Source organism: Neolamprologus multifasciatus, chromosome 7, assembly GCF_963576455.1.
Source record: "Neolamprologus multifasciatus chromosome 7, fNeoMul1.2, whole genome shotgun sequence".
Classification (NCBI taxonomy): Eukaryota; Metazoa; Chordata; class Actinopteri; order Cichliformes; family Cichlidae; genus Neolamprologus; species Neolamprologus multifasciatus.
Window position 1 is genome coordinate 46,061,725 of NC_140445.1, and position 14,832 is coordinate 46,076,556.

General features: G+C 41.8%; 1 protein-coding gene across 1 annotated transcript in view; it reads left to right on the forward strand.

The window, feature by feature from the left end:
- ppip5k1b (diphosphoinositol pentakisphosphate kinase 1b) overlaps positions 1-14,197 on the forward strand; it is a 43,148-nt gene extending 28,951 nt beyond the window's left edge. The window contains 5 exon segments of the mRNA XM_085168941.1: positions 321-473; positions 2,213-2,275; positions 9,025-9,162; positions 9,433-9,546; positions 11,723-14,197. Coding sequence (XP_085025067.1) covers positions 321-473; positions 2,213-2,275; positions 9,025-9,162; positions 9,433-9,546; positions 11,723-11,814 — 560 coding nt within the window. The 3' untranslated portion in view covers positions 11,815-14,197.
- The last annotated feature ends 635 nt before the right edge of the window (positions 14,198-14,832 follow it).

The window sequence follows — 14,832 nt, forward strand, 5'->3', positions numbered from 1 at the left end:
TTCTGTGCATGTGCACACATCACTCACACAAGGGTCTTACACACTGAGTCACTGTTCTGAAAAACCTTAAAGCTTGCATGTCATCTAGGTATTTTCCTTCTATTATAAACTTTATCAAATCTATATAATAAATATCTGTTTACAGGGTGTTCATACAGGTAAACTCATTTTCCCCAAAGCACAAACACACTCTTGGGCCACACTATTTAGTGTGTAATTTTAAAATAAATAAATAAATAAATAAATTCTCACCCTTCACATGTCCACTTCACCCATCCCTTCACCTCTTCCCCCCGCACTCCCACGGCTCCTCCACACAGGCTCGCTCTGCTCTGGCCTCTTCAGTGCCTCAGCCCTCGGGGTGTCCTGTAGTGCCCCCAACCTTCGGGACTACGTCCGCACACACCACCGTCACCACCACCCGAAGCCTCCTCTGTCCCCCGGCAGTTTGCCGTGCAAGAGTGGCATGTTTGGTACGTTCACCACGCTCTCTGTCCTCTCGCATGGAGCTGGTCTTTTCATCTGTATCCATTTGAAAAGCTTTTTTTTTTCCTGGCTTTGAAAAGTCTTGTTTTTTTTTCCTTCCTACTTTATGTGTTTTTTTTTTTGCTCCTAAATTCATCTTATTGATTTTTGGGGACATTTTTTCCCTTCAGATCAAAACAAATCAGCAGTTGCAATATATTGCATCATTTCTCCTAACGATTTTTGCCCTGCAAGAATGGGCAGCAAGGGCACTGATTTGACAGCAGAGGGATTGGCTGTGTAGTAAATGCTGAGCATGCAGGCTGGAATACAATTAATACTTTTCCACATCAACTTGACCGCTAACCGATCAACCCGCTCTCCTCTCGGATTCAAGTGTTTTGTCTCTCTGTGCATGTTGTGTTAACATATCCTCTTTATTTCACAATCCTTCGTAAAGTGAAGTAGTGTGTCTATAAGCCAAAAGCCTGGCTTTTTATTTTTTCATATTAATCAAAATTTACGGTAATCCTTACATTAAGAAACTCAGCCTGTTATTTGGAACAGATATAAGACCCAGTAATCCACCTTAAAATAATCCCTTTTCCCTGAGTCTGGTAATGGTGGTAATGGTAAGTGAAAGAAAGCTGTTTTCACAGCCACCAGGGGTCCTTGCAGCAGGTTTAATTACCACAAACATCTGGAATGGATAGATTTCTCATGGTTGCAGCCATTGACTGTTTTCTACAGTCAATGGTTGCAGCTGGTTAATCACACAAATTTGTTTAGTGCTTCCCAAATATGAATGTGACTCATCTACAGGTGACGTCATCATTTTCCTATTAGGTGTATTTATGCCTATGGATCCGAACTGCAGGGATTTGTTTTCCCACCACTGCAGGTTTTTAAACACAGCAAACTGAGCCGGTCAGTTCATCCACTTGGTGTCACTCTGACTGCAGAGCTACACACTGGCAGATGCTTTACTTTCTCAGCTCTGTTGCATCAGGGCTTTGGGCTGCTGTCTGAGAGACAGGTCGGGGTCTGGACCTGACGTCAGTGCAGTTCGTTTAAAGAAAAAAAGAACAGGGCAACAAGAGATGGGTTTATTGCTGGAAAGGTGAAAGGAAGTGCACAGTTCAGATCTGAAGATGGCCTGCAGTGTCAGTGGTAAGTGCATTTCAGAGAGGCGGTTCCCAACCTTTATTTTACAGCTTTCCGCAATACCAAAAATTACCTAATGGATTCTTACCTGACATAAAAGTGGGTTTTCTTCTTTCGTAAACCGTATATTACATGCATAAGCTCTACAGAGCTTTATTTCACCTGTCAGCTCAGTTGGTTTTTTTTTTCTGTTTTATTTTTCCCAGTCTGCAGCTTTACTGCGTTATTAAAAACTACGTTACACCAACACATTGAATGTGATCAACAGCCAGTAGTAGTCAGGCTGGAGGAAAGAGGAGATGTGTGCCTGTCGGTGACATTTAGATCAGCACACTTCTTACGTCCGTTGTTTACTCCACCCACTCCACAGCAGCCTTAGCACTCAGTCTCCACTCTGTTCATTCAAAGATGACCCTCCTTTTCACACAGATCTGTTGGCAGACAGACACTGATGAATCGACAGGCCAACTCTCCTAATCTGTTTTCTCCTTTTTTTTCTTCCCCCCCCCCCCCTCGTGTTCAAACACACAGACTCAGATCCCAGCTGCCCCAGTAATGCCAGTTACCTTTCTTATCTCCTCAGAGCTGTTGTCTATGCCGGCAGTAAAGAGATTTTCTGTGTCGTATGCCAGGCATCCGACTAATGGTATGTCTGCCTTTTTTTTTCGACACTCCTCCAGTTCTCCTCTTATCTTGCATGACCATTTTGTGGGAAAACATTTTCTATGTTTTCTGTTTTGGGAGGTGTGACATGTGGCTACATTACTTACATCATCTCAGATTTTTTGTTTTTTTTGTTTTGTCTTCCAGTGCACACCTTCGGTGTTTGCGTTTTGTTTTGTTTTTTACTTATGTTGTCAGCCCTTCACCTCTAACATCACCTGCTCTGCCTGCAAGTGTTTTCATCTTCAATCCTGCTGTTCACAGGATGGGTAGCTATGTGGAATATATCGTGTTCCTTAGATATATCTCCACGGGTAGATAATCAATGCACATAAAAAAATTAAAAAATCCTCACTGGCATATGCACTGTTGATTCTAAAATAATTTATTTGACAAATGTCTGGGTTTTTGCTATAAATGCCAAATAAAACTTTAAATAGGAGGTGTTTACCTTGTTTTAGTTTAACCCCAGTTTAACCACACACATACTTACAGTGATGTCACAGTGTACTGACCACACACATACTAGACGTCCACATCACTGATGCAGGGTCATAAATTCTAAATAAAATCTGGACCAACCCATTTTAGGAAGAGCATCAGTTAATCAGGGGGCCTGTGGTTCAATCTCTGGCTCCTCGTGTGTGTGTGTGTGTGTGTGTGTGCGTGTGTGTGTGTGTGTGTGTGTGTGTGTGTGTGTGTGTGTGTGTGTGTGTGTGTGTGTGTGTGAGCGTGTGTGTGTGTGTGAGCGTGTGTGTGTGTGTGTGTGTGAGCGTGTGTGTGAGCGTGTGTGTGTGTGTGTGTGTGTGTGTGAGAGACAGTTGCAGAAAAGCGATGTGTGAACGTGTGATATTTGCCTTACCTCGTCACACTTAGTAGTTGATGTACACGTTGCTGCTTTAGTGTTTCCATATTAGGGCCTTTTAGGGTATTTGGGGTTTTATATGAAAAGCTCAGAGACAGCTGATCACATGTTGGCAGTTTGATTAGTGCTGGCTGTATGTCAGCAAAATTGATGTCAGCTGAGCCACAGGCTGCTCTCACATGTTGATTCAGAGTGGCTGAAGAGTTGGTGGAATTCACAAATCTCATGTTGAAACGTATTTATTTTTTATTTTTTTTAAAGACAGCTGGAGCCACAGTCATGAGCCTTTCCCTCCAGTTTGCTGTAGTCACATTTTAATTTATAATAATAGGTGCTGATGATCCATTTAAAAAGTGACAGTTTTCCTTAGATCCATTAACATTGGTGTGATCTGCTTTGTTACAGGTATTTGCTTTCAATAAATATTATTCTTATATTTTATTTACAATTGTCCAAGTTCAGTTTTGAACAGCCACCTGCGTTAATGCTCATCAAGCTGCTGTTTGTTATATATATATTATTATTTAACTAAGGACATTCCTCACTTTATCAACGATGAATTATCTGTTGTTATGAAGCTGTGTTTTTTTTCTGAATCATAACCATGTTGATGGGTAAAATATTGTAGATAAAGTAACATGTGCTGTACACATATTCTCATTTGCTTGGTCACTCAAATGGCACTAGAGGTGAAATTGTTCTCATTTGGTCGTTTTGATGTGAAAGCCAGGTGGGATTAACCAACTGAGGAGCGATGTCGGGCAAAAATTGAGCTGAAGAATGGGTCAGTAATGAACTTGCATTCATCAGGTTCACACAAACACATGTTTGAGGGTCTGTGGTGTCCTGTTAACTGTTCCATTTGTAAATATGCAAATGTCTGGTCTTTTATTGCAGATTGAAAGCTCATGCTGCTTTCTGATGATGGGATTGAGTGGTGCATACAAACAAGTTAGGAATGAGTCACCATTAGCCAACTGCCACACAGTGAACACCGAACCTTTGAACCAACCCCCCCTGAGTGTTCTGAGCCCTGGGGCAGTTGCCCAATTTGCAGAGCTAGTGATAGAAATCTGTCAGAAAGTCACGCCTTCATGCTACAAATCTAAAATACGACTTCTCTTGTCACATTGCAGTTCTGTTCTCACTGACTGAAAAAGCCTCTCATTCAGATTACTTGGAGCAGATCTCAGGTGTGTTTTTAGTCATTCGTTTCCCCCCACCCCCCCACCCCCCCACCCCCCCCGACGTCTCTATTTGACCTCAGGCTATCTGCTTTGCATTTGATTTCTTTGAAATGGAAAGGTGGGACTGAGTCTGTTTTTTTTTCTGTTTGAGCTGTGAGGTTTTTGTCCGGCGCAGCCTACAATCGATCGAATGCCCTCCGGCCGCACTGCTTTTCAGCTCCTCCCGTTTCTGCTCCCGCTCCACTGCACTTTCCAGTTCTACTCTTCTCTCCCTGCTCTGCCTCTCATCCCCTTAGAGCCCTCGGACGTGCCTAACATAACCCAGCTGCTGGAGTGGCTGCCTGCTGAGACAGCCCTGCTGGGGTTTGCCCCTCTGGCTGTGGATGGGGCCATGGCCCACCACCTGCGTCACTGCCCCTACCACTTCCGCCTCTTCAAGACTGAGCTGGTGTCTAGTCAGGAGCTCCCAGAGTCTCACTACGGTCAGCCGCTGCAGTCCCTGAAAATACTTGGTGCTGCCTCCTCTTCCTCACTTTTGTCCTAGCCAGTCGGTGCTGGGAAAAGTGGGATACTGCCAGTGCCAGTTCTTAGCATCTGTTGTGGCTCATTGCTTTTATTTTTCTTGCAGCCTGTGCGTTCATTTTCCCTCCTAGGTCTGCCTGTTAATGATATCTATAGCCCTGCCTCATGCTCCATTTATTGTCCGACTATAAACATTCTCATTTTGCACATCTGCCCAAAGATGCAAACGCTGTATTCCTCTGCTTATTTAAAGACACAGTGAAACTATTAAAGCAACTTAGCTTTCACTCGAGCACTGCGGCTCTCAACATTTTTTAGGTGTCACCTGACAGAGGTGAACAGGAGGGGGGAAAAATATCTAATGGACATCTAAAGGTCATTAAGTTTCCAGCTTCCCAGTTGAATGTCCATGTAATGTCCACTCGTGACATTAGTGGAGGTAATTGCCCAGATAATTCCAGTCAAGCAAGGCTGAGGCATGTGTCCTGAAGGAGAATAATTCGGCCTGAAGTTTGAGAGGCGTGAGGAAGGACAACTTTCTGACCTGAATCTTGTGTCTTGGGTTCATCTGTAAAAACAACTATAATTTCCAACTAAACCAGAATGTTGTCCTTTCTTATGAATGGCACAGAAGGAAATGGACGAGCTGCATCCACACTGCTGGGAATACACGGATGGCGTCCCTCTTAATTCTCCACGCTGTTAGCTGCTCGGTTTTCACATCATTATAATCCCACATCACACAGCTTTGTACCAGGCATCTGGCAGATTAAGATGCGTTTATGTGACTCAGTTCAAGGGACATTTGAGTTCTCACATCTTTATAAGATGGTTCTGATTTGATGTGAGCACTGAGAAATGCTCATGGACTAAGGAGCTGTAGAGACTGTTAGCATTATTGTAGTTTCATTCTTTCTGCGTCCAAAAAGGGGAGAATACTATGACAAGAAGTGAGAAAAAGGTTCAATCCATATGAAATGTGATACGTATATATTTTATTTATTTATTTTGAAAGGACCAATAAGTAACCAAACAATTAGGACCTGATAAGACACTTTGAGTGTATTCTTTAATTTCACTGTGTCTTTAAGTCTTTGCATATGATTGGACATTTAAAGCTCACTTGTGGAATTGGTAGAACATAGCAATTCATTTTTAACCATAATCTCAAATTATAACAAAAAATACCTCTGCAAAAAGGACGACTAATGGATCTACATGCATGCGGTTCAGTCTGTTGAACCAGACTCTTTTATGCGATGGTTAGAGGCCTGCCTAATTGCATTGTGTGCATGTTCCATCCTGAGCAGTGGGTGCAGGAAAAAGAAGCCTTTAGAGCCGGGCTTTTGTTCAGGAATGAGGTCTGTGTGGAAATACGTGTCGGATATTGATGCCGCTAATTTGGCCTTTGCACTGGGAAGTAACAACTGAACCTCCACTGTGTCTTCCTCAAAATAACAAAATATCTCTTGGCTGGGTTGAAGATATTTCAGTATCTGTCTGAAAGATCTGGGTCATCATCTATTGGCTAATTTTAATTGGCTAATTAAGTGGCGGCCTGTCCGTTAACTGTCGATCGCATCAAGTGTTTATGGAGCAGGTCCTGGCACATTGTCAGCTTAACACAGCTTGCCTGCACTCAGCAGAGATGACCGTCTGTTATGACTTGTGCCGTCTTTATCTGCATTCGTTCCCTGCCTCGTATGTTTATGTCTGCCTTTGTGGAGAGTGAATAGTGCAGTGAAGGATCAGTGGGCTTTTTTTTCTCCTCTCACTGCATCTACTGTGTGAGCTGAATTGTAAAGTCCATGTGAACGCACTGCAGCAGCGATGAGGAGGGAAAGGTGATAAAAGCCAACTAATGTGTTTTTATATAACGCCTGCTCTATTACACAGTACACTAAAGGCAGAAGGAGAAATACTGGAGCATGGAACTTGTTTGAACTGGCAAAACATTTCCTCCTGAGGCTTTGTAATATCACTTTAAATGGTAGAATAATTTTTCTGCTGTCATCACATCTTTGGCAGGAAGCTGTTTTCAGATTCCACATTAGTCTTTGTTTTGTCAAATGAATAAAGCTGCTCAAGGCTGTATCGGGTAAGGAAAAGATTTTTTTGATTAGTCCATGGAAGGCCTGAAGGCCTTTGTCGTATCCTGCCATTCCTGTTCTTCTTCTAGGCTTTAGATTAAAAAGCAGAAGCAACAGGTTGTATAATGTTCTTAACTCTTGAAAGTGCACACAATCCCATGAGAAACATTAACAACAAGCAACTCAACTAATTATAAATTGATATCTTGGGCCCTTGAGGCCTTGAAAGGTTCCTCTCCATTAAGCATTTCGTTCCGCTTGAATTGAATAAGTTGTTTTAGGTAATAGCCGTGCACACATTCGTGGTTGTTGCACATTATTCATGGTGAAGGCAAGGATGACCAGCATGCTGTCTGGGTAGATGGATAAAGAGGGAAGCAGCACTTCAACCTCCATCCATTTCTTACTGTTATCATAGAGCTTCATGTTCTCTGATGGGCTACTGTGAATGCTGGTGGACTGTTTCCTGCATGTGTGAAAGTCACCTTCTTGCCATTGCACTTTTGTGTTTAAAAGTTGTATTTCACAGGATGTAGATGTTTGTTTTGTTGTTTTGTTTTTGTTTTTGTTTTGTTTTGTTTTTTTTTTTTTGGGGGGGGGGGGGGGTTGTGCTTTGTGGCAGGGCATATTATCCTGCTGAAAGGGGCCACAGCCAGCGGGTAATACTGTTCAATGAAAGGGTGTACATGGTCTGCAATATTGCTTGGGTAGGTGGTACGTGTCAAAGTAACATCCACATCAATGGCAGGACCCAAGGTTTCCCACCAGAATATTATCCGAAGCATCACACTGCCTCAGCTGGCTTGCCAGGTGTTCCCCAGGTAAATGCCTCACATGCACCTGACCATCCACGTGACGTAAAAGAAAACACAATTCATCAGATCAGACCTTCCATTCCTCCGTGGGCCGGTTCTGATGCCCTTCGTTGGTGCTTTCAGCAGTCAACGAGGTCAGCATGGACACACTGACTGCTCTGCTGCTATGCAGCCACATACACAACAAACTGATGCTCTGTGTACACCTTTACATCTGAACCAGCATGAACTTTTTTCAGCAGTCTGAGCTGCACTTACTCGTCTGTTGGATCAGACCACACAGGCCAGCCTTTACTCCTCACATGCGTGAGTGAGTCTTAGCTGCCCATGACACTGTCGCTTATTCACCACTGTACCGAGCACTGCAGATCAGGACCGCCCCACAATAGCTGCAGTTTTGCAGATGCTCTGACAAGCACCAAACTCACTCCAGTCCTTACACTTGTCATTTTTTCCTGCTTGCAACATCAACTTTGAGGGCAAAAGGTTCACTTCGCTCTCTCATATATCCCACCCCCTAACAGGTGCCATCAGTGTTTTTCACTCCACCTGGCAATGCTCATAATGTTATGCCACATCTCCCCAGAATTTCATTTTCTTCTTTGTGGTTTCAGAACCTCGTCTGTAGCTAATATTAATTTTTGCTTTATATCACACACTTCACCTGAAGGAAATACCATTTACAGCATCAGCTTAGAAATGAAGTTGACCTCGAGTACTCACATCTTAAACACTCGAATCTCTGTAGTCCTCACCTACTTATTACATATACAAACACAGAACTGTATTTTTTCTTATCTTTAAATCAACAAGCATATCATATCCTGTTAACACACAACTGAGCTCTACTATAATCACTTCATGTATCAGCAGCAACATGTAACAAGTGTGTTTTCTTGTCATTTTAAGCAGAGTGCTCTGTAACCATGTTAGAAACAAGACAAAAATATCATTTTTGTTCTTGTGGTCTCACTAACTCAGGAATTGGTTATTTGTGTTTGCATTATATCTGGCTTGCTTGTGTTGTGTAGCTACAGCCAGTCAGCTGCTGTGAGAGGTCACACGCTGCCGATTGTAGATCTTGTGTGCAAACGTGTGTGACTGGTAACAAATATAAATCACTGCTAGATTTTTTTTTTTTTTTTTCTATGGCACTCAAATCACGTGGAACCGTAATGCACAGAGAGCAGTACTTTCCTCACCGCTCTTCCTGCTAGTACACGATCGGCTGTATTGTACCCTTTGTCCTGCAGGCTTTGAAGGATGCTCCATGGTGCCTTCCATCTACCCGCTGGAGACGCTGCACAACTCACTTTCCCTGAAGCAGGTGGACGAGTTTCTCAACTCGGTGTGTGAGAGCAACAGTGAGGTCCAGGCCAAAACCATGAAAGGTGTGAAAGCTTCAGTGTAATTTGTTTTATAGAATCTGATCGTCAGATCTTGAGCATGAATATAAATGGCCACAGTTCACTGGTTTTTAATCTGTTAATTCATATAAAGACATATAAATAAAGCCTGAGAGTCGGCAGTTAAATGTCTAGCAACAAAACATCACTTTCTAAATCCAAAAGCAGAAGAGAGCAGTATTTCTCAGAAGCATAATGAGCTTCAATTACATTTGTAAACTGATCCTAATGTGTTTTCTTTTCTCTCTGCTCCAGCGCTCTCTGGCTTGTTTGCCTCTCAGAGCCAGATTTCTCTCTATAGCCCGCAGCAGCCTCTTTCCTCTTCTGGATCTGAAGCATCTCTTCGACCGCCTAGCCAGCCTTTGTGGCGTAAGTGCAATGATTTTCATGGCATTATCAATGCGTTGACCTGCTTTCACTGCACAAAGTGTTTTTCAAGAGGCTGAAACTTCTTTAAACGTATCGGCTTCATGTTTAAATATTTACCCTCCTTACTATCGTGTAAAAGTCTAAATGACAACATTGCGTAGTCAAACTTAGTAGCATTTATGTATATGCTTTTATATTAATGGATTATTAGACATACAATTATGACCGCATTCTTCGCAGCTCACTAAAAGATCTGAATGTTGGTAATAATGTGATGGGTAGGGGAAACAAAGCAACCTAAACATTAGTCTGTTTCATTTTTTTCAGCAACAATATTGATTCAAGCATTGATTAAGCATAAGAGAGCGCAAAGAACACAGGCCAGATGTCTTCTGTTGTTTGACGTGTGCACAGACCGCAACAACTCAGTCGCGTCACTACAGTTTCACACAGATTTAAATGCTTCAATACTGTGGTTACTGCTACAGCTCAACCGATATAATGATTTTTTTTTTCTTCTTTCAGACACACGAAACAAACAGATTTCTCCTAAAATGCATCATGTGTAGTTTTTTCTGTACATGTTTACACCCTGTCCAGCTCTGCTTGGTTTCACTGTTTGTTGTCTGGTGCTGAAGGGTGTTTGTCCCGTCTCTTCTTCTTCTAAATAGTTTTTTATTGGCTGTTAGAAATGCTGATAAATCAGCATGGCTAATGGCAGCTCAGCCAGTTGGTTCTAGTTACCACAGTGAAGATGGAATCTCAGGTTGGAGAGATGAAACTCAGCACTTTATCACATTGACAAATATCATAGACTGTGCAGGGGGGGTGGATGTAGCCATCGAGACGTCAGCCATGCTTTTGTGAAGCGTTCATATGTGGATGAGACGGGGGAGTTTCAAGATAAGTCAGCCAAAAGCAGCCAGCTTGGTTAGCAGGGTACTGCATGGATATATCACACAGACACAGATGAACTGCTAATTAGTGTGTAGAAAAAAAATGTACAGTTTCACGCAGTTGCACCGACAGACTGTCCAAGTCTGCTCCAGTTTTAACTACAAAACAATCCACATATTTGTCATATAATATCACTGAAATGCTTCGAAATGCAGATTTTCAGTCTAAGCACACGGATTTACAGACTCAAGTGGCCGAAGGAGGAACTGCAATTTTTGGCAATTTATTGTTTTGTTGTTTTTTTTTTAATCCCTCGATGTCTTATTAAAACTTTAAAAAACAAAAAACGGGGGAAAAAAACAACCAATTTGTGACCTAGTAAACAATAGCACACTTATGAATTTAAAAAAACAACAACAAAATATCCAAATAAAGAAACTAGAACAAAAAATGTGTGGTCGTTGTTTATAAATAACAGCAGACTGTGCAGCAGATTACACCGCGGCATCAACCGTCACTTAAAACTGAAGTAAAAAGTACTCTGAAAATCACAGCCCCTTCATCTTTAACCAGCTCATTGTCCTCCTTTTTCCCTCAGATGGTGAGCTGAATTCATGCACATGTTATACATGTGCACTCGGTTTGGGTGGCTGCTCCAGATTCTGGTGCCTGTAACTGCACAGAACTCATTTAGCCTCATTTACCACACAGTGCGCAGACAGACGGGGAGGCACTTCTTCTGCTGCTCGTGTAACCCTGTTCTCTTATCAGCTGTAGTTACAGGGCAGCTGTTTACAAGTGTAGCCCTGTGACCTGTTCAGGAACATTTTTAACCGCAGCTTCTATCTTTAGTGTAAAACACTTTAAACCCTTATTCTTGATTTTGCTGATTTGTGATTGACGGCAAATCTTGATTACATTCTAGTCAGATTATTGATATAAACATTAATGTGGCTCAATTTATGAAACCCAGCACATAAAGTAACAGTTTACATAAAGTTCCCCATGGCAACGAGATGAAGAGACGAGCAGATGATGCTTTCCTGTTATTGTGCCAGCTCGCTCTCTCATTTGTGTTCACTTTGTGTCCTTCCCCGTGACGCACGTACAACAGCAAATAACATGGCTCCTGACTCGCAGAGTGAAGCGAGGGCTCCGGGGTGGAAAGTAATGGGATTATTAGTTGCGTCATGGATGGACCTTTTAAAACATCGACAGTTTGTACCAGTGGGGGAAAACAAGTGTTTACAGAGAGCTTGTGTGTGTGTTTTCTGTTCAGATGGCAGCATCCCCTCCAGTGCTGTATCCAGTGCGGGCCCCTCATCCCCGATTACAGAGTCTTCTGGTCTGAACTTCAGCTTCAGTGAGTAGGCCGTCTGTTTGGAGAACCACAAGGACCTCTGGGAATCGGAGGCCACGGTGTAACGACTTCACTTCCTGCGCTGTTATTCAGCCTTCTGCTCATATTCACGATGTCAGACGCGATATGATCAAACAAACTGTGCACAGTGATTCTCCTGCTGCAACCCCACTGCACCACCACTGACTGCACTATCCTCACCACGCCTGCTCTTCTCCATAAAGAGGAAATAAAGAAAAATACGTGGGACCTCTCATCGCCTCAATCCACCTCCTCAGATCGCTCACACTTTCCTGAACCGTCCATTGTGCCAACATTCAGACCATTTGTGCCTTTAGTTTAATTTGGATCAGAGCAGTTCTTGCTATTTGCTCTGGAGATGTTTTTTTTCCCTCACACATCAGCAGTCTGTTTTTCTCACCTGAACTGCCGACATTTCCGGTTCAAATGCGTCACGGGCTTTAAGTCTGTGGTGGATTTCATCCAAAGATGTCAGCACGCCTGCTTTCTAACCAAGAATTAGATTATCAATACTGCTCTCATATCTAGCTGCTAGCTCAGCTTGGCAAATAGACTGGGAATGGGGAAACAGCCTGTTTTAAAGATGGCAGAACAGTAGTAGTCTTTTCTTTTTATGAATTCTATGTTTTATCTTTTTTTCTTATTTTAATAATAAGTAAATTGAACATTAAGTGTTAGTTTTTCAAGCAGTTTTACCTTAGACAAGGCCACTGTTAGCTGTTTCCATTCCTTAAAAAGGCTGAACTACCTGCTGGATTTGAGAGTTAATCATGTTACTTAAGGCTTCAGTCATACAGACTTGGAGACCAGTTAGCAACCTGCTGATGTTGTCGCTAGCACTGCACTGATGTAAAACGTCCTCATGATTCCTTTTTATCAGATTTGCCACAGTCACGTGTAGTTTGCATGGAAGATGCCAGTCTGTCTGTAAACACCTCCGTCAATAAACCAGACAAACAGGATGCTCAAACTGAAACCAGAGGTTCATCTACTAAAAATGTCAGACAAGTTTGAATCTAAGAGGTGTGAAAATCTTGTGATCACTCGAGTCTGGTTTGCTTCGCACTTTTCACAGTTTCACTGCTGCTTGGTGACTGTTTGTTGCCAGATGTGCAGACAACAGATGGGATCTGCAACAGCCACCAACCAATCGCCAACTGGATTTTGGATACATATTTTTCCCTAGTTGTTGCCGACCCGTCTCTAAGCCTGTTTGTGACTGAAGTCTATCCTGTTGCAAGAAAAGAAGGAAGGGTAATTTAACCAAAAATGTCAAAATGTTCCTATATCCGTTTCACACATCAAACGTCTGGATTACAAAATCAGTTCTCCCGCAGACTGAAAACCATCATGTAAAGCTTGTAACACTGTAACCAAAGCAACCACAGCCCAAATACTCTCTAATGTAACATACAAAGCATCTGCAGAGATGCAAGTTTGCAGTGTGCCTGATAAATTATTGCTCACATGATTTGTTTTACTTCATGCATTAAACAAAAAAGAGTAGTATATTTTATAATTTTTCACTCGTGCCAGCCTGATCAAGCTGTTTAGCTCTGTGTTCTTCAGCTGTTAAGTAGGAACAAAGACACATCTGTAAATGTGCCTTCAGATAATAATGTGATATTAAATCCAAATGTTAGGAATCTGCTGTATTCTTAGTTACAGGGATAAGCCACTTGATTAAGTGAGTAGTATAGCTGTGTCTGCAATCTGTCACCATATATTGAGATGTGTTTTTAATGTCAAATGACTGTTTCTCATCTCATTAATCATGCTCAGGTAAAGCAGTATAATCCAAAGGTTGCAACTGGTTCATCAGTTTGTGACTGAACTGTTGGACGGTCAGTTCACTTTCAATTCAGAAAATAATTACAGTTAATTGAAATTCCAAAATATATGTATATACTTTGACAAAAGCCTGTAAACAAAATGAAAAGCTGAATGTAATTGTGGGCATTGTGTTCAGTCGGCATTGTCAGCTTTAACAAAGTATAAACAGCAGAGGGGGGGAAAGTCCCTCTTTTCATTACAAAGCGGTTCAATTGAAAAACAAACTGACCTTCGAAACTTGAAACGTCTGCTGTTGAATGAATTTCTGAATTTTAGCCATCTTGTATAAGAGTTCTAGATTTTTGATTTGAAGGCTTATAACCTGTTATTATGGTAATTGTGAGTTGATGTTGGGTTAGTTGTGTATTTATGTGGTTATTTAATGTCAGCCAAAGAGAGGTGCGTGTGTGTGCGCGCTCTGTTTAACGAGGTTTAAAGGTGTAAGATGTCTGTGATGCCCTGTCTTCTGTGGTTCAGGTCAGGCTGTGACATCGGGGAAAGGAGAGGGGCAATAATAAAAAGAGAAAATAAAGACTGAAAGTGTTGTTTAGTGTGTTATCAAGCACAACAAATCATGTTGTCACACCTGCTGCAATAGATGGTGTGAGAGTGATGTTTTATTGAGCTGCATGGCTGCATGCTAAGTGGATTTTGTTGATGCCATGTGATCAGGTGATTAGATATTTGCATTAATAGTTAAGCATTTGAACAAGTGTACCTAATAAAGTGGCCAGTGACTGCATGTCAGCTACTGATTGTGAAATGCATCATGTTTGAGAACTCAAACATGGGTAAAGAATTATTTCCCTGTAAAACTGTACAAGCAGGCAGCTTTTTGAAACCAGAGAGGTCGCCCCCTGCTGGACATTAGAAAGAATGCAGGTTTAAAGCACTTCTACGTCACCTTTACCATGCTGGCCCAGAATCTACAAATGTTTTGAGTTTCTGTGGCCACAAGATTTTTTTTTTTCTAGTTTTAATGACATCTTGAAGTTCTCTGTAAAACTGACAACTTGAGCTCAAACGGGACACATTTTGGAGTTTCCAAAGCTTTTTTTTTTTTTTTTTTTTTTTCTTCAAATTGATATATGTATATTATTTGTAATATTAGCCCTCTGGACCTCTCCTGATACGGTCAGTAAACACCACATTTTAAATGTTATTAGCTACCATAG